The 23,444-nt window shown below is 53.2% G+C and overlaps 2 protein-coding genes across 2 annotated transcripts; one reads left to right on the top strand and one right to left on the bottom strand.

Annotated features, from left to right (window-relative positions):
• Nucleotides 1–71: 71 nt before the first annotated feature.
• On the top strand, nucleotides 72–9,058 carry LOC307112080 (oxaloacetate tautomerase FAHD2A, mitochondrial). Its single transcript, XM_079792454.1, has 8 exons — nucleotides 72–266; nucleotides 2,942–3,190; nucleotides 4,240–4,456; nucleotides 7,157–7,216; nucleotides 7,403–7,565; nucleotides 8,454–8,562; nucleotides 8,676–8,763; nucleotides 8,907–9,058. Exons 2-8 carry the CDS (start codon nucleotides 2,946–2,948, stop codon nucleotides 8,967–8,969), a joined length of 945 nt encoding a protein of 314 aa, XP_079648580.1. The 5' UTR covers nucleotides 72–266; nucleotides 2,942–2,945; the 3' UTR covers nucleotides 8,970–9,058.
• A 294-nt stretch (nucleotides 9,059–9,352) lies between these two features.
• Nucleotides 9,353–21,382, bottom strand: LOC307111800 (glycerol-3-phosphate acyltransferase 2, mitochondrial-like). The gene is made up of 22 exons (XM_079791901.1): nucleotides 21,356–21,382; nucleotides 18,791–18,917; nucleotides 18,543–18,656; nucleotides 17,796–17,869; nucleotides 17,281–17,385; nucleotides 16,953–17,081; nucleotides 14,607–14,706; nucleotides 14,041–14,174; nucleotides 13,653–13,752; nucleotides 13,354–13,545; nucleotides 12,887–13,006; nucleotides 12,640–12,722; nucleotides 12,214–12,332; nucleotides 11,745–11,815; nucleotides 11,406–11,664; nucleotides 11,177–11,325; nucleotides 10,974–11,051; nucleotides 10,467–10,604; nucleotides 10,268–10,388; nucleotides 10,113–10,178; nucleotides 9,831–9,886; nucleotides 9,353–9,519 (listed from the first exon to the last, which is right to left on the bottom strand). Exons 2-22 carry the CDS (start codon nucleotides 18,842–18,844, stop codon nucleotides 9,403–9,405), a joined length of 2,379 nt encoding a protein of 792 aa, XP_079648027.1. The 5' UTR covers nucleotides 18,845–18,917; nucleotides 21,356–21,382; the 3' UTR covers nucleotides 9,353–9,402.
• Nucleotides 21,383–23,444: the final 2,062 nt, after the last annotated feature.

Genomic DNA, 23,444 nt, shown 5'->3' with positions numbered 1-23,444 from the left:
CCGCCCCTCCAGCGTGGGCCCGCCCTCCGCACGTGACTTCCGGGACAGGACGCAGCGCCCTGCTACTGGCCGTCGTTCTGGACGTCACCCGGAGCGCCGCCTCTGCCCACGTCCTATCCGAGAAGCCGAGGACGCGCTGCAGCGGAGGTCCCCCTGCGGGTCCTAGTCGGTGACACAAGTCTCTTGGCGCCCGCCAACCCCAGCCCCCAGCCCCGCGAGCCTGGTCCGATAGCGCAGGGCGCGCTCCCGACACCCGCCGCGGCCAGGTAGGTCGGGTTCGGGCCGGCGTGGGGGCATCCCCCGCGCGAGGCCAGGACTGGACCTCGGGCCGCCACTCGGACCACGCCGCCGGGCGCTCGTGAGCGCCCACTGAATGCAGGGGACCTAGCTGAGCATGTAGGGAAACCGAGGGGCTGGCCCGGGCGCAATGCGTGGGGACTGACGGTGGGACGCTGTCCCCAGGTGCACACTTGGGTGCTGTTTCCTCCTCACGTCCCTGCATCCTTTGTCAGGGTTGGACCGAGCTCGGGCTTTGCTGCAGAGAGGGAACGAACAGCTGATGCGCCGGGGCCACATTCTCACTGACACCTTGGCAGGTGACGGCTCCTCTGGAGGCCTCAGTGCCCCTTTCTGTAAAATGGGGCGCACTGTCCGAGGGGTTTGTGGTAGGACGAGCGAGAACCTGCATGTGCTGTTCACGTGGGAAGGGCACAGTGTGGGCTGGGGTTATCTTGGAGAGCAGGTGAGCAACCAGCCTTATCCCAGAGGCGGTAGGCAGCCAGCAGGTTCCCCTGAGCGTGGCTGAGAGCAGGCAGAGTGTCTGGGCATGAGGATCTTTTGGAGGACCCTGCTTCTCACCCAGTCTTATGGGCTAAAGTGCCCTAGGCGGGGTGGGCTAAAGCTAGATTATGTTGCTTGTACACCACCTGGTTTCTGAACCAAGAACTTCAATGTCACCTGGACATGGATTGAAGTCCCAGCTCTTTCCCCTCCTTGGGAACATAGGAAATCCCTTAACCTCTCTAACTCTTAGTTTTTATGCCTGTAAAATGGACTAACAATACCTACCTTTCACAATTATCAAAATAAATGAGACATTGTGGATAAAGCACTTAAATGAGACCTGGCATTCAGTGGGAGTGATTACTGTTGTATGTATTTTACCAGGTGCAGTGTCTGAGTGCACCCACTTTGGCTAGATCTGTGGTCGGCAAACTGCGGCTCGCGAGCCATATGCGTCTCTTTGGCCCCTTGAGTGTGGCTCTTCCACAAAATACCACGGCCTGGGCGAGTCTATTTTGAAGAAGTGGCGTTAGAAGAAGTTCAGGTTTAAAAAATTAGGCTCTCAAAAGAAATTTCATTCGTTGTACTGTTGATATTTGGCTCTGTTGCCTAGTTTGCCGACCACTGGGCTAGACCAACCTTTATCGGTGGCAGATTGGGTTATATAAGACAGGAGGGCAGGAGGCTTGAAGCCCCATTTTTCTGGTCAGACTCATTGGCCAGCACAATAGTTAGATCAGTTACCTGGGTCTAATGTGTCTCTAACTGAACAAGGCCGATTGAATCATTAGATGAGGACCAGGAGTCTGGGACTACCCTCCACATGCCTGAGCAGAAAGGGCTGAATTTAAAAGCAAGGAGCCAGGTAGGGGAGGGATTGTTTGGAGGTCAGACTTAGATTAGAAATAAATCAAAAGGGATTTCTCTTTGAGTGAACTGGAACTTGAAACAGGGTCTGAGCCCTGTTGGTACCTTCTAGGTGATTGGAAGAAGGAGGGCACAGCCATGCCTCCTGAGGTTGACAATCGCCAAGCTTTCCCAAGTAGTGAAAAGTCAGCCCCTGCTTCAGGCATTTGTTCCTTCAACAGAGAATAGCTGAGAGCCTCTGCGTGCCAGGCACAGTGGACTCCACCGTGAGACCGACTGGTGAGAGAGACAGGCGAGGCCCCAGAGCGGAGAGGAGACAGCCTGGTGAGGCCTGTCAGGCCTGGGCCCTGCCCTTTGTCTGCAGCCTTTTCCCTCAGGCAGCCTGGGCTCCAGCAGGAAAAACTAAGCATTTACTGTCTGGAGAGGCGGGTGGGGGCAGCTCCTGGAAGGCTGGAGCAGGGGGATTGTGGCTTGGTAATGGGAGCAGGGGGAAGCATTTTAAGTAGGAGGGTAACAATCAAATTGTCATTTAAAGAATTGCTTATGGCAGGTGTGAAGCCATTTTTCCCAGTGCTCATTTGCCTATGGTGGGCCCCACTCTTACCTAATTCCTAGTTCTCCTCATCTTAGCCCAGCCCAGCCCAGCATCACTTCCTCAAGAAACTAGACAAAGCCCTACCCTGGGAAACCAAACCAGCAGGGAGCTCTTTTGCAAGGGAGCAGGGTAGCCCCAGCTTTTCTTTCTCACCTGTTTTACTGAAGAGCCTTAGAAATCTTATATGACAGCAGCTTCAATTTATAAAGGGGTGAATTGAGGCCCTGGAGGGTGATTATCCAAGGTCACAAAACCACTTGGTCACACTGCCTTGGTCACACTTGCAGGACCCTTGATTGTCACAGCAGGAGTCCCATTGCTGAATCCTATCCATTGTTAACATCACTTTTCCTTGTGAGCAGAATGGCAGGGCTGAGTATGTCTGATCTAGACTGTTTGCCTTAGTGGTGCAGGTACAGTGTATGCTTTCAAAAAGCACTGAAGGAACGCTGGATTCCCTGACACCTAGCTTAGGGCCTGACATGAAGTAGTTGCTCCTCTAGAAAGGTTTCATTATGTGCATCGAATTGAGCAAAAAACCACCTTTTGAAGCGTAGAGGGTGAAATAACTTATAAATCCAGACCACTTCCATGTGGTGTGCCAGAACTTGGGGGCTGGAACTCGAGGAACATTTGGGATCCTGCTGATGGCTCCCAGCTCCCTCTGTACCCTGTGACCCACTGTTTTCTCCATAGACTGATGCTGTTCTCTGCTAGAAGAAGGCTGCTCACAGCTCTGCTACAGACTCAGCGCTGGCCCTTTCAACCCTCCAGAGACATGAGACTGGTGCAGTTCCAGGCACCCCACCTGACCGGACCTCACCTGGGCCTGGAGTCAGGGAATGGCGGAGGGGTCATCAACCTCAATGCCTTTGACCCCACACTGCCCAAGACCATGGTAGAGTTCCTGGAGCAGGGAGAGTCCACTCTCTCAGTGGCGAGAAGGTAAATCAGCAGGCAGTATCACCCTGTGGTGGTTGCCCTGGGAAACAGAACCAGCAGGTAGCTCTTTTGCAGGGAAGCAGGGTAGCCTCGGCTTCCCTTTCTCACCTGTTCTCTTAGTAAATAAAGATGCTTAGAAATCTTATCTGACAGCAGCCGCAGTGTATAGTGGGGCCCAGGGAGGGTGATTATCCAAAGACCACAAACTCCACTTCATCACAACTTCCCTGGGGGTGAAGTTGCTGCCTGCCCGAGAGGTGTGGGACCCGGGGTCCTAAGTAGCATCTTGAGAAGTTGGAGGAGTGATTGGACTCTTGGCTTCTTAGGGAAAAGAGAATTGCATGGAGGTTTTCTTGGGTTTGGGCTAGATTAGATGGTGACTTCCCTGAAGCAGAGGAGCCCTGTGGCATTTGGTCTAAAGGTATTGATGAACAGTAAAGACCACTTTGAGATATCGTTTTACCTATTAAACTGGAAAAAACACAAATGTTTGACAGTACACAGTGTTGGTAAGAGTATGTTTCCCAAAATTGGAACCTACTTCCGTATCCGTCAACAGGGAATTGAGTGTGTCTCTATAGTGCAGTAGTACGTAGCCATAATAAACTGTTATGGCGAGATCTTTAAAATGTATCTGTATTTTTAGTAAGGTGTATATAGTGTGCTATCATTAGTATAAAATGACAAGAGAATAATAGAATAGCTGTGAAGAGCTGCATAGGACACTGTGTATCTCCAAGGCTACAGCGGGGTGACTAGGAGAAAGGGTAGAAGAAAGACCTTCCAGTTACTCCCATCTGCACCTTCTGAATTCCTTTACATGGATGTGTATTACCTGATGGGGAAAAGGAAATCCACCTTGGATAAATATTAAACCATGCTCTGATGTCAAAGGACAATAGCTGGCCTTGATTTTCACACTGACTCTGATGGTTGATAGATCTAAAAAATATAAACAGCAAAACTTGCAGCTGCTGTGGGATCTCCCCAGCATGCCCAGGACTGCCAGCCTGCTCCCATCCAGCCCCTCTCTCCTGCTCTGGTCTCTGCAGAGCCCTGGCTGCCCAATTGCCAGTCTTACCACGGTCAGAGGTGACCTTCCTGGCTCCAGTCACACGGCCAGACAAGGTGGTGTGTGTGGGCATGAATTACGTGGACCACTGCAAGGAACAGAACGTGCCCGTGCCCAAGGAGCCCATCATCTTCAGCAAGTTTGCCAGCTCCATCGTGGGGCCCTACGATGAGGTCATCCTCCCGCCTGAGAGCCAGGTCGGTGCCTCCCCATGGCCCTCTCAAGTCACTGGGGCCCATCACAGAGGCGCAGCACCCAGCTTACAGGAGCCACCTATAGTGCATTAAACAGAAACTACAGGGGATTATAGAGTAATAAGACTGGCCTCAGGAAAAAATTAATAGAAGAGAACTTTCCGTTATTTCTATTTGGATTACAAAAGTAATATACTTTCATCATAGGCAATTATAAAATTCAGCATGCACCTTCTAAGAATAAGGACAATGTCCTACATGACCATAATACCTTTATCACAACCAAGAATATTATCATGAATAACCTCTGATATGAAGTCCAACTGGGAGGTGACTTTCAATTTGGGTTCTGTTTTGTTGTTTGCTGACCCAGGATCAAACAAGGTCACACATTGCATTTGGTTATGTCTCTTGGGACCTATAATCTACAGATCCACAGGAATCCATGGACTTTTTCTCCAAGGACCAGTTAGTAAATATTAGAGTTTGAATGCCAGTAGTGTCTGTTGCAACAGTTCAACTTTGCCACTGCCGTGTGAACACAGTCATGGCTGATACATAAATGAATGAACGTGGCTGTGTTCCAGGAAAGCTTTATCTACAGAAACAGGCAGCATCCTGGATTCACCCACAGGCCATACTCTGCTGACCTCTGTCTCTGCCCAACAGCCTACTGCCATTTTCTTTCCTTTTTTTTTTTTTAAGAAAAAAAAATGTTTTTATTGATTTCAGAGAGGAAGAGATAGGAACATCAATGATGAGAGACTCATTGATCAGCCGCCTCCTGTACATCCTCCACTGGGGATTGAGCCTGCAACCTGGGCATCAAACTGGGATTTCTTGGTTCATAGGTGAATGCTCAACCACTGAGCCACCCTGGCCGAGCCCATTTTCTATCTGTTGTGACACAAGTTATCTTACCATGTCCTATGGTCTGGACTTGTCTGATTGTGTCTTCATGATCAGATCTACGTTAAACATTTTTGTCAAGAGTTCTACACAAGTGTCTCAGTCCATTTGGGCTACCATAACAAAATATACTGGGTGGCTTATAAACAACAGACATTTATTTTTCACAGTTCTAGAGACTGGAAGTGCAAGATCAAGGCACTGATAAATTTGGTGTCTGGGAAGGCCACTTCCTGGTTCCTAGGTGTCTTTCCCTGTGTTCTCACATGTAAAAAGGGACAGGGAGCTCTCTGGGGTCTCCTATAAAGGCATAATCCTCCTCATGGCAGCTCTGCCCTCATGACAATCACCTTCCAAAGACCCCCCCTCCGAATACCATCACATTGAGGGGTAGGTTTCAAGACATGAATTTGGAGGGACACAAACATGCAGTCTATAGCACAGATGTGTCCTCACACTGCATCCCATTGGGAGACTCCTGTCAGGTGCTTAAAGTTTGATCACTTGAGGTTTACTGGCTGTTCATTAGACCTCTCCATTGTGAAGGTGCATTTCTGTGGTACTAAGCAATCTGTAGTAGTTGGAGACCTTGGGACTATCTTATTGCCCCACTGTTTTCATCTAAAGATTCCCTGGTCATCCTTACCTTACTCTATTGCACTGGGGGTTAGAAAAATGTGATTTTTCACCATGCCTTCTATTCTTTATTAGCTGGCATTCTGTGAACAAGAGGTGCCTCCTTTTTTTTAAAACTCCATTCCTTTAGTATCGTGAATTTCTGATTTTTATTTTTATCCAACATGTTGTAATCCATCACTTACAGTTCTTTTTACATGCAAATGATCTGTTTGGCCAGTGGGGGGTTCAAGTTGGCCTGCAGCCCCATCACTTTTTGAGCACTTACTTGCTTTCTGTCTAAGACAGCACAGGCTCATTAGTATATTAGACCTGGAATTAGCCATTTCCCCAAGGAACCTGGTTCTTTCTAGTGGGGTGCAATGCTAGAGATCAAAGTCAGTGTCAGGTATACTCATAGTAGCTCTGGACCATTCAAAAGAGCAGCCAGTTTAAAATGTTAGATTGTTTCTTTTTTTGTAGCACTTTGCTAAAACGGGAAAGGCTGATTATGTTTCATTTTCTGTGGCCTGTGTATTTTTGGTAATTGTTTATTCAAGCCTTTTGCCCACCTTTATATTGGCTTGTTGATCTTTTTATCATTTGAGTTAATGCATTAAAGCACTAGAATGGTGCCTGGCACACAGTAGGATTAGCTATTATTACTTGGTATCCATCCTTTTTTGGAAGTATTAAGAGTGACTTTTAAAAAACATGTATTTTTATTGATTTCAGAGAAGGGAGAGGGAAAGAGATAGAAACATCAATGATGAGAGAAAATCATTGATTGGCAGCCTCCTGCACGTCCCCTACTGGGGATCGAGCCCACAACCCAGGCATACGGCCTGACCAGGAATCAAACATGACCTCCTGGTTCATAGGTCAACGCTCAACCACTGAGCCACACCAGCCAGGCAAGAGTGACTTATAAATTCAGTCCACAGACCAGTGTTGCTCCTCTAGTCACCATGGGAACTGTACCTGCATCAGTGGTGCTGCCTGCCATTGCCCAAGGTTTATGGGTGTACAAATCACGCCCCCTGCCACTCTGGTTCATTTTATGACTGAGGGCCAGCAGCTGACCCCACTGGTGGGGGCCCAGACCCAAGATATGTGTGCAGCCCCTCAGCACTGGGAGAGGCCCAGGGCCAGGCGGTTTATGCTCCTTTCCCACTGCAGGAGGTGGACTGGGAAGTGGAGCTGGCCGTGGTCATTGGGAAGAAAGGCAAGCACATCAAGGTGAGGTTGAGTGGGTGGTACCCACTATCCCTGGCCTTAGGAAGCGGTCGGCTTGGGCACCTGCCTTGTTCCTTGCCTAACACTTTAGGTGAGCTCTGGCTACTAGTGTGGGATAAAGGTTTTGTTATGGGGGCTGGTGTCACTGTTACCTAATCTCTAATCTGGCCAAATCCTCTGCCCCCATAGGCCACAGATGCCATGGCTTATGTGGCTGGCTTCACTGTGGCACATGATGTAAGTGCTCGTGACTGGCAAATGAGACGCAATGGAAGGCAGTGGCTGCTGGGAAAAACCTTTGACACTTTCTGCCCCCTGGGTCCTGCTTTGGTGACCAAGGACAGTATAGCAGGTAGGTCTCTGACAGCGCCTATGATGACGCATCTTGCTCTGCTCAGATATGTCAGAGCAAAGAAATCGCAACGCTCAGGAAGTGGGAGTGTGGGGACAGTTCAGTGTGGAGCCCCCACTCCCCAGCTGCCTTTCACTGATTCCCTACAGAGCAAGTCTCAACCTGGGCCCCGTGGGCCTTCTTCCACATCCCCTCGCCCTCTAGAGGACCACAGCCACAGAGGTGGTGAATCTGCATTCGGCAAGTGAATTACAGGAAACAGTGTTTCCCTCCTGGTGGTTAAGCTCTCTCTAGCTGCCATCTGGGAGTCTTTAGATTGGAAGGAAGCAAAGCTGGCCCTTGAGCATCACAGAGAATGGCTGTCACAAAGGCCATGCATTTTCCTGTCAGGGAGACAGAAGACCAACAGGACCTTGCCCAGCCCCTGTGGCCAGGGCAACACTGGCTACCAGTAGCAAGGGCACCAGGTGCCAGGAAGAAAGGCCATGATGCAAAGGGCAAAGCATGGCCATTTGGGTTGGGGTGTGTGTCCAGGGCATTTAGCCGTCAATCAACAGTGAAGTTAGATTGTGTTCTGGCCGCTCTAAGAGGGTGTGTTTGTGAATGTGTGAAACAAAAGTTAAGATAAAAATGTGGTTAGCCAGGACACTTACTGGTGAGCCACCACCTGCCAGTCAGGTGCCAGAGGTTCACTGCCCTGCTCCTGCAGTTTCCTTTTTGCATTACAGGTGCTGAGTCTTTATTATTGTCAGTCTTTGCTGTGGATAGACGTCCATATTTTAAGGCAAAATTGCCATTTTTTCCCTCACCCTGGAGGGTCTGGGACACATCCAGGTAAAGTTGAGGAAAAGCAGGAAGAGGTCCAAGGTGGTGTTTTATGCATTTCAGATCCACACAACTTAAAGATCTGCTGCCGGGTGAATGGGGAGGTGGTCCAGAGCAGCAACACCAATCAGATGGTGTTTAAGACAGAAGAGCTGATAGCCTGGGTCTCCCAGTAAGTGAGATGAAGCCCTGCCCTACACAGCTACCTGCAGCTGAGCTGAGCCCTCCATCCCTGGCTATGGCCCCTCGGCCCCTGGTCTCACCTGGCCCTTTTGCTTGCCCCAGGTTCGTCACCCTTTACCCCGGGGACATCATCTTGACGGGTACCCCCCCAGGTGTTGGTGTATTCAGGAAACCTCCGGTCTTTCTCAAGGTAGGTTGGCTAAAAGGAGGAAAGGGAGGACCCAGAGGCCTGACAGGCATGGCTCAGGCTTGAGAAACCCAGGCCTGTGAATGTATGTTAGATTTGTGTGTGTCAGACTAAGGTCTGACAACCTGGCGACCACTCCATTGCAGAAGGGCGATGAAGTCCAGTGTGAGATTGAAGAATTGGGTGTCATCATCAACAAGGTGGTGTGATGGCTCCTCCTGAAAGTCCTGGACTCAAGATAAGAGGCGGGCATCCACTCACTGTACAGGGCAAGGCCCAGTGCTTGCCCCCTCAAGGCTCCTCATCTAGGTAGAGGGGGGCATCTCTCCTCTTCAATAAACTTCTCAGACTAAGTCAGTAGCTTGGCTTCTGCCTGTCTTTTACGGTTTGTTTCAGGGAACAAGATAGGACATTGCCATGGGGTGGGGAAGGAGAGAAGACACTACATACCCCAAAACCCACTGCTGGGCTTGGAAAGAGGACTTGTCCAGTCCAGTCCTCTCGTTTATCACACCAAAGGAGGGAGAAAGCAAGAGGCAGCGAGAGACAATCAAACCTCAATGATTTTATGGGCAGCCTCTGGCTCCAGGGCTTGGTGTGTTCTGCGGCTGAGAAGTCTCAGCACAGGCTTAACGCACAGTTCTAGCCACAAATGAATTGCTGGATGAACTGTTCCAGCTTCTCCTGATTGTCCTGGCTGGCGAATGTAGGGGACAGGTGGAGCATGGGGCCTGCAGGGCTGGGCGTCTGCTGCAGCACCTGTGCCACGGAGAAAGCGTGAACACTCACCATGGGGAAACCTGCAGTGAGACCTGGCCCCTTAAGCCATAGGGTTTGAACACAATGCAGCCTCTTACACCATCCCCAGTACCCCACCTGGAAGTAGAATAAAGAGGTAGTCTGGGAGACCAAGGACAGGGAAACCATCCCATCTCCAACTCCTGTCACGCCTGTTCTTGGGAGACACTGGGGAAGACCCAGGGTGGGCATAGGTGGGCTTCCCTGAGCAGCTCTATCAAGATGGAGGCGGGGGGGGGGGATAGGAGGAGGGTGAGACTGGCCCCGCTCACCCCCAAGTCTCTGAAGGTCCAGACAGCTTTGATGGCGAGACTTGGGTCCGCACACTCTGGTGGAAGAAAGAAGCTGAGCTCTAGTGGGTACAGAGAGGTTCTGGCATAGGCTTCTCTTCCTCTTGTCGAAAGAAGGAACCACCCAAGGCAGGGCTCAGACTGCACCTAAAGGCCTTTCTACTCTGTAGCCCTCCTTCCTGGAGTGGGGCTGTCACTGCCCAGTAGAGGGCAGCAACCACCAGCCCCTGCCTCCTGGGCGCCACCTGGCTGCTTGGGGCTCACCGAAGAACCCGTCCTCCTGGGCAGTGGCCTGCAAGAACTGGAACAGCTGCTCCACGTAGCCCGACACTGTGGGGCAGAGGAGACTTAGGCCTGGCACAGGCACAGCCTAAGCTCTCAGCCTTCCCTAAGGATGTCCAGGAGAGTTTGGGCCTCACCCGTGTCAGGCAGCTGGCCCTGGTGGAGAAAGGTGGCAGCCTGTGCGAAGGCCTTGAGCAGCGGGTTAAGCAGGCGGCACAGGAAGAGGAAGAAGTCGGGGCAGCGAGACTGCTGACTGAGCTGGAGGGGGACAGACCAGGTCAGGGCAGCTCCCACTGTCTCCCCTGCCTCCTTCCCCGATGGCTTCTCCCAACGTACCCTGAAGTACCGGCCCTCAGCCTCCTCGAAGTCGTCACTGTCACTGTCACTATCAGTAAAGTCCCCACTTGGTTTCCACAGCAGCTTGGCCCTCAAACGCCGTCGCCCTGTGTCACAAGCCTGCCGGGAGCCTGGGGTCTGGGAGCCGGAGGAGCCATTGGTCTCTGTCAGGCTGGCCAAGATTCAGCCCGAGCCCCCAGATCAGGTACATGGCAGACCAGGCACATGGGGGGAAAACCAGTAAAAGCAGACCTAGGGAACTCAGGAGGCCTCTTGGGGCCACACAAGACCTGCTGAGCCAACTTGCAGGGTGAGAAGAATAGGCACCCACCCTCAAGGTCCACAGCCCTGTGGATAAGAAATGTGGGGGCAGGAGGAGTGCAGAGACCCTCAGCGGTACAACTGTGCAACCCTGTCATGATAGCTACATGGGCCCAGGGCTGGTATGGTCCACCAAGTCCCAAGGCACAGAATGGCAGAGACTCTGTCTTCAGTGGCCCTGCCTACCTCCTCAGCCACCAGAAGCCCACACTGGATGAGACGGTCCAGCACCTCCTGACAGTAGCAGTAGGAAGACTGGCAAGGCTGGGGAGAAAGGCGTCCAGGTAGCTTTAGGAGCCAGAAAGGGCTTAAGGGCAGGGGTGGAGCAGGCACAGCCCCTCCTATAACTGAAGGGGTGCAGACCCGAGTGGGTCAGTGGGAGGCCTGACCTGCAGCAGCAGCATGTCCTGTGGCAGCAAGTGCAGCAGCAGCAAGACCTGGCGGTACAGCTCATTCTGGCTCAGCAGCTCGATGCCCTGCAGCTCCCAGGGCCCCTCTGGTGGCACTTTGCTTGCCAGCAATGCCCGAACCGCACAGGCTGGGGAGGGGGCCAGGCATGAGGAAGGAAGCCATCCCCTAATCTGACACCCCACCCATCCCTGAGCCCTCAGGACTCACCACCCAGGGCCTCGCTCAGGAAGGCAGGCAGCAGCTGGGCGCTCAGGCGTGCCAAGTGCATGAGGCCTGGGCCGGGCCGAGTGACCACCAGCAAGTCCCCCTGGTGGATGCGCAGCAGAGCCACGTGTGCCCGCAGCAGGCCCAGTGTGTGCCGCACCAGGCACCGCAGCTGACCTGAGAAGCCCACGTCAAAGCCACGCAGCAGCGTTTCCTCCGTCAGCCAGGAGAACTCCCCCAGGAGCTGCGACAGGTATACACCCTGGTGGGCAGTACCAGGGCTGAGCAGCAAGGTCACATCCCTTCCCCAGCCAACCCCCATCTTCCCGTCATACTGCCTACCTTCTGGTGCTTAAACAGCAGCAGCGTCGCCATAATGGCTGTGCTCATCACCGCAGAGCTTGCCACGCTGGCTGTAGCAGGGGGTGGGGGATGCTGGTCAGGAGCTTAGGTCCAGCAGCCGGTTCCATCACCCAATGTGTGGGCCAAGAACACTCTTCCCCTGCTTCCCTGGCAGCAGCCTGCCTCCCCAACTCTACCCCAGGGAGTTGTGGGCCACCCTCCCTGCCGGGTGCTTGGGGACCACCTTCCCAGTGGAGAACTGGCGTTTACTAAATGTATACTGAGACAGGCAGGGAGCCCATGTTCTCCCTGGTTGCCTCACTCCTCCTCACATATCCCAAGGGGGCCGCACATGAGGGAGGGTCAGGTACAGAAACCCACTTGGAATGGAGGCCCCCAAAACCTGCTGACCCAGAGAGAAGGAATAGCGCAGGACCCTCCCCAAATGCCCAGACCTAGTTCCCCTCACCATTCAGGATGTGACGGCTCAGCCTCCTGACCAGGAGCTGGTCTTCTTCCTTGAGGGCCAGAAGGGGCCCAGTTATTGGGGTCCACTCCTGCTCCTTCTCAGTGTCTGGGACGACAGTACTGGGATAGAGACAGATCACAGGATGAAGGGAGCCAACCTAAAGACAGTCTTGGGGAAACCCAGAGCTTCCTCAAAAAAGGGTGTTTCCCCAGCCCAGCCCCAGGGCAGGGATGGCTCCCCAGCCCTTTCCAGCCCCTGCCATTTCCCACACTGAGATTAGAGGTAAGGAGGGGTGTCAGGCTCTGTTCTAGATGACCCAGAATATCTGATGAGAGGAGGCTGGAGCTGGTGATGTCTATGGGTATGTGTTGAAGAACTGCTTGCTGTGCCCCCGAGATCCAAACCTTCCCCTGCCGCTACCCCTACCTTTGGCCCAGCACAATGGGCTTCAGCAGCTGCTCCATGGTCTGCCTGCTGCCCCAGCAGCTTCTCGAATTGGTGGTGTATTCCTGCCCAGAACATGACTCTCAGGTGGCCTACCTGCCCACCAGAACACCTGCACACAGTCCACGGAGGTAGGCGAAACTATCCCTGTAGTGGCTCTGAGGGCCAAGCTGCCAGAAGCCCCATGCAGACCACAAATCCTCCCAATTTTGCCCAACAGACATCATACCTGCAGGGAGAAAGGCTGGGCCAGGTGCACACGGGCACAGACCTGGGGGCCGCAGCACCAACCTCGCAGGCTACGTAGGACAGCCAGAGCTCCTGTCCACAGCCCCAGTGGGGCCGTGGCCTGCAGGAAGGAAGGGGCTAAGGGAGCTGGCTCACCTGGAGCAATGCTCTCTGCTCAACTTTATCTTGCAAACTGGTACATGACCATGACCTCTCCAAGCTCAAGTTCTCATCCAGAGAAATCCCTCCCTAGTGGGGTCTTTTGAGGACGAAACAGGAGGATTTCTGTATCAGCTGGGGCAGGCGCCACAGAATGACTGTAGGGGGATAATTCCTTTGCACCTCCCTAACCCTCACCCTGAGGGGCACTCAGCCATAGGGCATAATACATTGTGCCTCCTCTCTGGAGTTGGTGTCCACTTGGAGTTCCAAGTGGCAGGAGGGTCTCACATGGTGTGTATCACATACATCTGGAACCAGGTCATAGGTGATGGCCACCGGCACCAGCATAGCATCTTGGACAACACCCATCTGGACTGCCTGCACCACCAGTCCCAGCCAGGCCTGGCCCAGGGCCGACAGCCAAGGCCCCTGGGTCCCAGGGAGCTCTTCCAGGAAGATAAGCAGGGGCTGCCCACTGACCAGCAGCTGCTCCACAACCTGGAAGGGGTGGGGAGGTGGTAGCAGAGGCAGGTGTCAAGGCCAGAGCAGCAACAGGCACTGATACCCTGGCCTGGGCCCCAAACAAAACCACTGGGGGCACTCACCGCTTGGACCACAGCCCTTGCAAGAACCCCTTCGGAGCTGTCCAGGGAGAGGTTGGCCTCTGGGGGCAGGAAAAGCGCCCCAAGCTTCCTCAGCAGAGGTCTGTGGGGCACAAGGCAGACAGAGTCTGATGAGGGGAGGGGCTCAGGAGATGGGACCAAGCAGGAAGCTAGGAAGAGCCTCAGCCCTCCCAGGGCAGCCTGGGTCCTGTCTGAACATGCTGAAGCCAGGCACGGCCCCAGAAACCATAGCTGACCATCTGAGCCCACAGGCTGAACCAGCAGAAGGTTGTGAGCACAGAGACCAGGAAGAGGGCCTGGGGGGAGCTGCTGCCAGCACACCCCACCCACATCCCCACCCCATGCATGTCTGGAGGCGCAAAGCTTTTACCTGAGAATGGGGGAGCAGGCACATGGGTCCCAAGCCACACGGACCACGCCCAAGCCCTGGGAAAGCAGGACAAAGGGCAGCAGGATCCCATCCACGAGTGACTTGTGGGTAGAAAGGAGGACAAGCGGCGAGCCCTGCTTGGGGAGAGCCAGAGGGAAGTGCCAACCCGCCTCCACCCCGATGTTGCAGGGAGCTGAAACCAGCCACAGAGGGACAAAGGGTTCGGCTGGGTAGTTCTTCCTTGGAGCATATTTCCCAAAACGAGAGGAGCTCTGTCGACACCTTTTAAGGTCACGCACTGATGTAATGATTGTAAAGACCACGATGAAAAGATATTAGAGGAAGCCCCCTGAGAGCAGAGCTTGAGACACGAAGAGATGGCCATCAAAGAGCAACGGAGGTAGGTGAGACTATCCCTGCAGTGGCTCTGAGGGTCAAGCTGCAGAAGCCCGTGTATCCAAAAACTCTGTATCCAAAACACCAGGCAGTGGGGCTGGTCCTGACTAAGGGCTCGGCCTAGCTCTGCTCCTGCCATCCCATCCCATCCCATTGCGGGGAGGGCTTACCGACTGGGAGGCCTTGTGGACCATCTTCATGTGGCCCTTGTGGAGCTGCACATTCAGGAAGAGGCAGTTCAGGAACCGCAGAACCACCCAGCTGAACAGCCTGGAGAGCAGCGAGGCCCAGTCTGAGGTGTGGCGCGCACTGCCCATGACGCAGGGCCCCTCAGCATCTCAGAAGGCCTCCAATACTGTCCCCACTTTACAGATGAGGAAAGTGAGGCTCAGGGAGATTACAGAAACTGCTGAGTGGTAGAGAAAGCTAAGAAGAACTGGACTGGCAGGTGGGCCCACAGTCCATGCCTGTGAGATGCTGACACTCCCCCAGGAAGACTTCATGGTGCAGCTGCTTCACATCAGCTTCAGAGCATCTCCCTGCCCCAGTTTACCCCAAAGGAGATTAGGGAACTAAGACTCACTCCAGGCATAGCCTGGCCGGCTCTTTGCAAACTGCTGGGAAACTGAAATAAAAAGGGAGGAGTTTGTGATATGAGAAGGAAAAGGGATAGTTGAAGGGGACTGGCTTAAAATGAGGGTGGAAGCATAGCCTGAAGATATGGTGGACAAGCATTATGTCCTCATCTGATGCCACAAGATGGAGCAACAACTGACAGCAGGTCAGGCTGAGAGACAGTCTGGATCGGAGCCTGTGCCCCTTGCAGAACTGCAGGCAGAAGGAAGCAAGGCCACACAGTGTGTTCTTCTCTATCAGTGTTTGGCTGCTCAGTACAGAGAAGGCAGGTACCTGGGTTCAAACAGAAGTGATTGTGCCCAGTGACTCCTTCACAGGAGCGCTATCATCATGAGGAGTCCTGGAATTGAAGCTGCACCAGGAGCAGCTGATAGTATAAAGGTGGCCAGGTCAGGGGACTGGACATCTCAACAAAGTCAAAAGAATTTTCATGTGGAGGGCTGGTCACAGTCACCAACCTCCTCTACTTTCTATTCTTCCTCAATTAACTTTTCAGTTCTGTCAGGACAGCTGAGTCTGACACACACTTCCCTGCACCCTTTCTCCCTCCATAACTCATTCATCCCCTGGCTTTAACTTTAACCACCATCCGTGTGCTAAAGCTTTGTGAATGTACATCCCTGGTCTCAGCCCTCTTCTGAGCTCCAGACTCACATAAACAAATGCCTCCACCAGCATGTCAGGTGTCTGAAACTCTGTATCCAAAACATCCTTTGTGGGCCACACTCACTCCTCCCAAACCCACACCCTCCATCCACACCACCAGGTACTTAGCCAGAAAATGGCTCTCCCATGAGTTCTCCCCTTTCCCTCACTGTCCCACCCAGACCTCCAATCCATCACTGAGTCCTGTTAGTTTCAGATTGGTCTCTCAGTCCATTTTTTCAACATCTACTATCACCTCCCAATCCAAGCCATCACCATGTCTCACCTGGACTAACCAAACAGCCTCCCAGACAGTTTTCTGATCTCTATTCTTGATCTCAATTAATCTTGTTGTCATTCCCTACTTTCCATTAGTTGTCACTGCACTTAGAAATCAAATACAAACTTCCTGTATGGCCCTGTGTATCTGGTCCCTTCTACCTCTGATTTCATCTTCAACAGCTCACTGCCAGCTTCCAGCTACCACAGCTTCATGAGCAATCCCGGCCCTTTTCTGTGGCCCCAGCTCATGCTCTTCCCTCTAGTGGGACTGTTCCTCCCATTCTTGCACCCCTTCCTCCAAGGCTGGCTCCCTTTCCCCCTTTCATGCCTGGCTTACAGGGCTCTTATGCCCTCCAGGTTCTCTGAGCCCCAGCACTTATCCTGTTCTTGCAGCCATATGTATCTCTGCTCACTCTGACATGTGTACCCCTTCATTCCCCCGGGAACAACACTGTATCTAAAAGGAGCCCAGACTGTGCAAATGAATGTGAGAGGGAGCAGGTGAGGACAGCAGGATGAATTCAGGAGGGAGCATGGGGGCCTATAAGATGGGGGAACCAGTCACCATTGCCTGTCTCCCTCTCTCCACTTTTCCACCTGGGAAGAGGTGAAAAGTTGGAGGTGGGTACTGGAATCTGGGCCACAACCAGAGGCTCGAGTGACCCCAAAATTCCCAACCCAGGACAGTCAACGCCCAGGCCAGCAGTGGTGAGAAACGAAGCTGGGGGCTGGCTCAGATCAAAGCCCCATCCCATATCCCACTGTTCCCACCACGGAGCCAGCTGTCCTCAAAAGGCCTGTGTCCTGATCAGGGGCTCCCTCGGGCCCCCTGGTAAACATACCATCTGGCTCCCCAGTGTGGGAGGCCAGTCCTTCCCCAAGCCCAGTCACACCTCACTCTCCGAAAGGGCAGAGGCCAAGCCTGGGGACCAAATGTCCCTCAGCACAGTTACCTGAGCAGGAAGGGGCGGGGCGGGGCCTGGATGTGACCCAGGATGCGCTGCACCTCTTTCTTCACAGGGCTGGGCACCTGGCCTTCCCCAGCTCCTCCTGGAGCCCTCCCTGAGATGACATCCTGTACCCTATGGTGTGAAGGGTGTGGTTTCAGGCTGGGGCACGCCTACGGTCCCTCAGGTCACTTCCCTCAGCCCCAGGGCATGGCTTCAGACCTAGGCAAAGCTAACACTCTAGAAGCCAGCCCTCTCAACCACCCCTGCCTAGAGGTGTCATCCCTTCAAGGATCCCAGTAGTGGCAGCCCGACCCCAGTCCCTGCTCCTCACCTAGTGCTTTCCATGACTTTCTGTGAGGCATCCCAGCAGGGGGGTACGTGCTGCTCCAGGGACCACAAGAAATAGCAGAGCCTCCGAACCAGCCAGCCCCGAAACCTGAACACAGCCCCAGAAGCAAGGGGAAGATCTTTCAGAGGGCTTACCTCCCACTAAGGCCCACAGAGGGTAGTCCACCAGGAAGGAAGCACACCACAGTCCCATGGCCAGGGAACACCTGAGTTTGGTTATCACAGAGCAGGATAAGGAAACACCTGCCCATCTGTGCCCCATTCCCACCCACTCCCCACTGAGTGGAGTACAGGTTCAGGGCCTGACACATAGCGGGCAGGCCATAGATACTAATAGAAGGAACCACAGGTGTTTCCGCAGTTCCCTGCCTTTCCTGCCTGTGGGTATGGAGCAAAGGCTAGGGGCCCTTCTTTCCCATTGGATGAAGAAAATGACACCACAAGCAGGGCCCTAGCAGTCCCACACCTCAGGGCCCCGCCCACCCCGGCTTTGATTACCTGGTGTTCTCCTCCTTTACCAGGATCACATTGCAGAAGCCCAGGTCCATTATGCTTCTGTGGAAGAGGGACTCCTGCCCAAGAGGGGCAGGGATGGCATGTCTTTGGGGGGCCTTCGCAAACCGGCAAAGGAAAGCCCCTGCTCTGTCTTCTGCAGTCTCTGCCTGATGGACTCTCATGTCTACCAGGAAACAGGACTGTAGTACAGCATTTCCCAAAAGATCCTGACGCTCACTCGGGAAAAAGGGTTCTGCGGTCAAAGCGGAAGGGCTGTATTCTCTACAGCAGCGCCCTCCTGCAGAGTGGCATATTCAAGCCTCTGAGAAGGTCTCTCGCCTACAGCAAAGAACATTCACACAGCCTGGATCTCCACCAGAATTGTGGGTTCCATAAGCACCAGCACATGAGGCGTGGACCCACAGTAGGACTTCAAGCCTGTGCTGAGTGCTGGGTGACTCTAAGTGGGCAGGTCCCCAGATTGAACAACAGGACTGTGCAGGCATGGTCAGATCCTAGCTCTCTGACCACACCCTATCCTCTCAGGTGCCTCGGCACTTCTCCACCCAACTCTCCCAGGCCTGCGAGCCAGCCCCAGGCCAACAACACAACCAGCACCAGTGCTTCCATTCCCCTCTAAGACAAGAACAAAGGCATGGGCAGGGAGGGCCAAACCTGGAAGGACATAAGGGAACCACAACCAAGCTACCTCAAGCTCCCCAGGCTGGGGCCCAGCCCTACACTACTCACCCAGCTCTTGGGGGTGCAGGTCTGGCAGCAGCGACCCACAAAGGGGCGATATTTCCCAAGGAATGGGGTGACAGCCTCCAGCTTCATCCCCAAGCCTGAGGTCCATGGGCTAGTCTGGAAAGTGGCCACAGGGAGAGGTAAAAAGACTCAAAGTCCTTGGCAGAAGGAGGGAGGTTCTAAGAGTGAGGTGTACAGGAGGGGAGGGGAGAGGGCAGAAGGTGTTCTGGGAATGGAAGGGGCCATACTACCTCCTGGCCATTCTGGCTACTGCTCTGCTGAGTTCGGAGTCTGGTTCCCAACATGGTGTCCAGGGGGACTGTAAGATCTGAGAACCAGCCACTTCTGCCTCTCTTCCTCTCACCACAGCAAACTGACCTGGGGAGAGATGGAAGGATAGAGGGGGTACTGGAGTCTGAGCCACAACCTGGAAGTCCTGAGGTGACCACCAAATTTCCATCCTTGGGATAGACAGACAACATCCAGGCCAGCAGTGGTAAGAAACTGGGCTGGAAGCTGACTTAGACCAAAGCCATGCCCTTTACTCCACTGGTCTCACCACAGAGCCAGCTTTCCTCAAAAAGTCTCAGTGTCCAGATCAGGGGCAACCTGAGGGTTAACATATGGAGGCCAGTTGTCTTACCATCAACACCCACCCCGCCATATCCCAGCACTGATGAGGGCTATACTGGAGATTCAGACCCCTTCTGTGCAGAGGGAAAGAACAAGGCTGGGCTGGCAGGAAGGAGTTATGAGACTGCCAAAGAGGAAAGGACCACGGTGGCAAGACCACCAGGTCCTGCTCAGCTGCTCTTCTCCTCCACACCAGAAGATGGCACTTCACCTACTCAACCATTTCAGGAATGTGGGCCAGGTAGTAGGTGGGGGATAGCTGGGGAGTCAGAACACGGAGAAATACCACACAGATCTGTCTCCAAGGAATGCTCTTATTAGAAACAAGACATATTTTTCTGCAATCCATCCTCTCATATAGCACTCTAAGTAGACGATCCCACTGGGTTTCTCCTCAGCCGCTCCTTCCCATAATATTCCCCTGAACTAACAAATATCTATTCCATAAAGCAGCACTGAATCCCTTCTGGCCCCGAAATTCTGCCCTAAAAACCCCTCTACCCTGACCTCTCACCATGTCCCTGCTGGGTAGGCTGGGCCAGTAATTTATGTTATCCCTGCCCCACCACACACTGCACATGCCCATGCAGATGTGCCTTCTCCCTTCCCATCAAATTCTGTCCATGGCTCTAAGTCCATGACGCTTCCAGATCACCCTTTAGGACAGGGGTGGGGAATGCCAGGCCCGTGAAATCATTTGGTCTGGCCTTGCCAAGGCATTAGGGGTGAGTTAATGAAATGTTTGACCAAATACAGCAGGCTAATTTTTAAGTTGATAGTTTTGAATGGCTCACGAATGATGTTATAAATATCCAAACGGCCCTTGGCAGAAAAAAAGGTTCCCCACCCCTGCTCTAGGGTTTTCCTCTCCTCCTTGCTGGGCTGGGAACCTCCTCCAGAGCTGAGGTTTCATTTCCCCTCATCATTTGAAAGTGTCCTGTGGCCAGGGCTTCGACGGACTCATCTCTGCCTAGCAGTCTGCCCTGCACAGATGAGGGACCCAGGAAGTGCGAAATGACTGGCTGTAATTTCCTCTGGGTCTCCCCCTCTCCCAATTAACACTATTTAAAACCAGGAAGCCAGTGGTACCAGGGTCACGGTTCCTGCAGTGCAGGAGCTCTGGTAGACTCATCCCAAATGCACTTCCTACTTTGAAAATGTTCTCACAGCCCCATTCACAGACACTTGGCACAGGGAGCTCCCAAGCCACGCCTGCAATCTGGGGAATTCTCCCAGCCCCAGACCACCTCACGCAGAATCTAAACCCACTAGATCTGTGCTAACCCCAAAGGGGCCAGAAAGAATAAAAGACAGGGCCAGGGGTAACTCCCATTTGCCAACTGCGTCCACTACTTAGCACACACAATCCAGAAGTCAGTTCTGGGATATATCTCCCTAGCACCTGAGCCCCCCAAATGGGGATCTGTGTCAGTCTGTAGCTCCTACATGGATACCCCCTCAATCCTGAGGGCCAAATGCAGTCCACATACCTACTTGCTGCCACACAATATTCTGAAACAAGAGAGCTTGTCAGGTTAAAAATCCTGGTTTCCAGATGCTGCGGTTAAAGAAAACAGCCCTGAGACGGGGCCTCTGTGGCAGGCAGCGCACAGGCCGTCAGCTGGCGGCCCGAGGACCCCTGAGCCCAGCAGCAGGACCGGCCACCACATCAGTCCCACCTGTTGCCTGGCCCCACCGCACCTAAGTTTGAAGCCTTCTATCAAAGGACGACATCCCACTCTGTTCCCTACAAAGAAGCATGGCTTGAAGTGACCTCTTCACCCTTAGGCCCCAGCCAAGGCCCCTCAGAACCTGGCCCCTCGCCAGGCGCATGGCGCGTGCTCCCTGCTCGGCCTGAGTCTGAGGAGAGGGGGCTCTCTCGCGCGCTCTCTCTCTCTCTCTCTCTCTCTCTCTCTCTCTTACACACACACACACACACACACACACACACACACCTGTCTAGGGTGACCATAGGCCAGGCCCCAGCACAGCGGTGTCGCCAGTGTGGCCCTCACATCATGGCGGCGGGAAGGACTCACTGCTCAGCAGGCCCTCAGGGCCACCGCTCCTCCACCCCCAACCCCGCCCCCCAAGGTCGCCCAGGTGGCTCCTGAAGCGGAAAGGGCCCTCGACGATCCCAGGCCTGGCCTGACCCGGCCCAGCGGCGACTCCAAGGTTCTTACCTCACACCCGCGACCCAACTCCCGCCAAAGCCGCAGCCTCACAGGAGGCCTGGGTCGTGGACTGGAGGCTCTGCGCGCCTTCTGGGAGGCAGCTCTGAGAGCCAATGGAAAGGCGCGCTGGGCCCGAAGCCCCGCCCCCACTCAGCGTGCTGCTTGGCCATGTGACCCGGCCCAGGGCAGGCTGGGCGGGGCTGACTGTGCGCCCGCCCCTGGCGTGTCGCTGAGCGCCTGTCTGCGTGCTGGGCCCCGGAGACATCCGGGTCCCCAAGGGGGGACAAGGACAGCCAGGTTCTAACGACAGCGTTTCCAGGCTACACACGCCACCAAGCTGGAGTTTAGGTTCTAGCAAAATTCCGAGTTGGGGACACTTAGAAAAGACAGAAGATCGCCAGAAACTAGTTTTGGGTCGTGAAAAACAAACCAAGCCTACCCAGTGTCATTTCCTTTGTTGATTAAAACTCCAGATTATAGTCAGGGACAAGCTACAGTCACGAGGTGCCCGGGTTTCAGCTGGTCCTATGACCAATGTGTCTGTATCCCTGTGATTATTTGATTAATACCCGACTCCTACCTCAGCCTTAAGCTCCGGGTGAACAAGCGCTTGCATCTTTCCATTGTTCCCAGCACCTGCAGGGGACCGGCAAGCCATACAGACTACCAAAGAGGGAATGACTGTGATTTGTTCCCACCCAGCCACGTATGTAATGAGCGCACTTTAAATGCCAGAGAATCCCACTGCATGAACAAAGGCACAGCGGAGCCTGGCTGGGCCCGAGAGTACAAGGCGGGTTCACATTCCTCTCTCTTCTCTAACACACCACCCTCATGTGACTGCCTCCACCCTTCCTCTCCAGGGTGTAGCCATATTTCCCTTTTATGTTCCACTCTGTGTCTATCTACCCAGGCTGTATATCTGTATTCACCCTCGGTAACCCACGTTTGCAATGTCCTTTTAGCACTTGCAGTATCCATTTTGTCCCCCCTCTTACCTTTCTTTGTGCCAGAATACACTGCCCACAACTAAACCCCGAGATTGTGAAGCTCCGAAACAAAAACCCCTTTATTTTGAAGTTGTAAGTTGCCTCCTAAGAGTGCAGACTTGAATTTAGCCAATACCTCTTTGCTCTATGAACTCCATGTAGAGAGGCAGTGAGGTTTTGCAGTTGTCAGTAGGGAGATTTGATGCTGAGAAGTCATCTGAAGACAGATGCTTCAAACGTGACAGTTGGACAGATTGGGATGGCAGAGACTGGTCTGACATCTAGTAGAGTTCTGTCCTCTGTTATGTTGCTTTTTGGGAAGAAATGTGTGTAATTTTTGTTTGTTGATCACCTTTCAGACCTGGATCTGCTACCAAGGAGGGGTGGCCTAATATATAATGTCAATTCTCCCTAAATTTATCTATAACTTCACTGTAATCCTAATAAAAATTCCAGCTACATGGACTTATTTTGGAATGTGTGAGGAGGGAGAAAGGCCTACAGAAAACTCCCTTCCCCCCCAGAGATTCAGACATACAATGACATTGTTTTAAAAACCCCAGTATGGTGTTAGTGGAAGAATGGACAACCCACTGGGTCAGTATGGAAAGTTCAGAGATGAATCCTGGCCATAGGGGAGTTTAGGGACAATAAAAAATACATCACAAATCAGTGGGGAAAGAGTTGTTCTTACTGGGGAAACTCTGGCTTTATAGAAAAAAGCCACAATGTAATCCCATACAAGATGGGTGCTGAGAAGGTGGGTTAAAAAGTCAAGGTGGCCCTGGCTGGTGTGACTCAGTGGTACAGCATCAGCCTATGGGCCAAAGGGTTGTGGGTGGGTTCGAGTCCCGGTCAAGGGCATGCACCTGGGAATGATTCTGGCTCCGGTCAGGGCACTTGAAGGAGACAACCAATCAATGTGTCTCACCTCAATGTTTCTCTTTCTTCCGTTCCCTCCCTCCCAGTCTCTCTAAAACTCAATGGAAAAAAAATATCCTCAGGTGAGGATTAATAATAGAAAAAAAAAAAGTCAATCTGAATGGTTAAATTATAACATTAGTAGAAAATAACATGGAGGGGAACATCTTTGAGACCTAGAGGGAGGA

Source organism: Cnephaeus nilssonii (genome assembly GCF_951640355.1).
Source record: "Cnephaeus nilssonii genome assembly, chromosome: 15".
NCBI lineage: Eukaryota > Metazoa > Chordata > Mammalia > Chiroptera > Vespertilionidae > Cnephaeus > Cnephaeus nilssonii.
The sequence above is the reverse complement of the archived record's forward strand: the minus strand, read 5'-3'. Positions and strand labels throughout refer to the sequence as shown.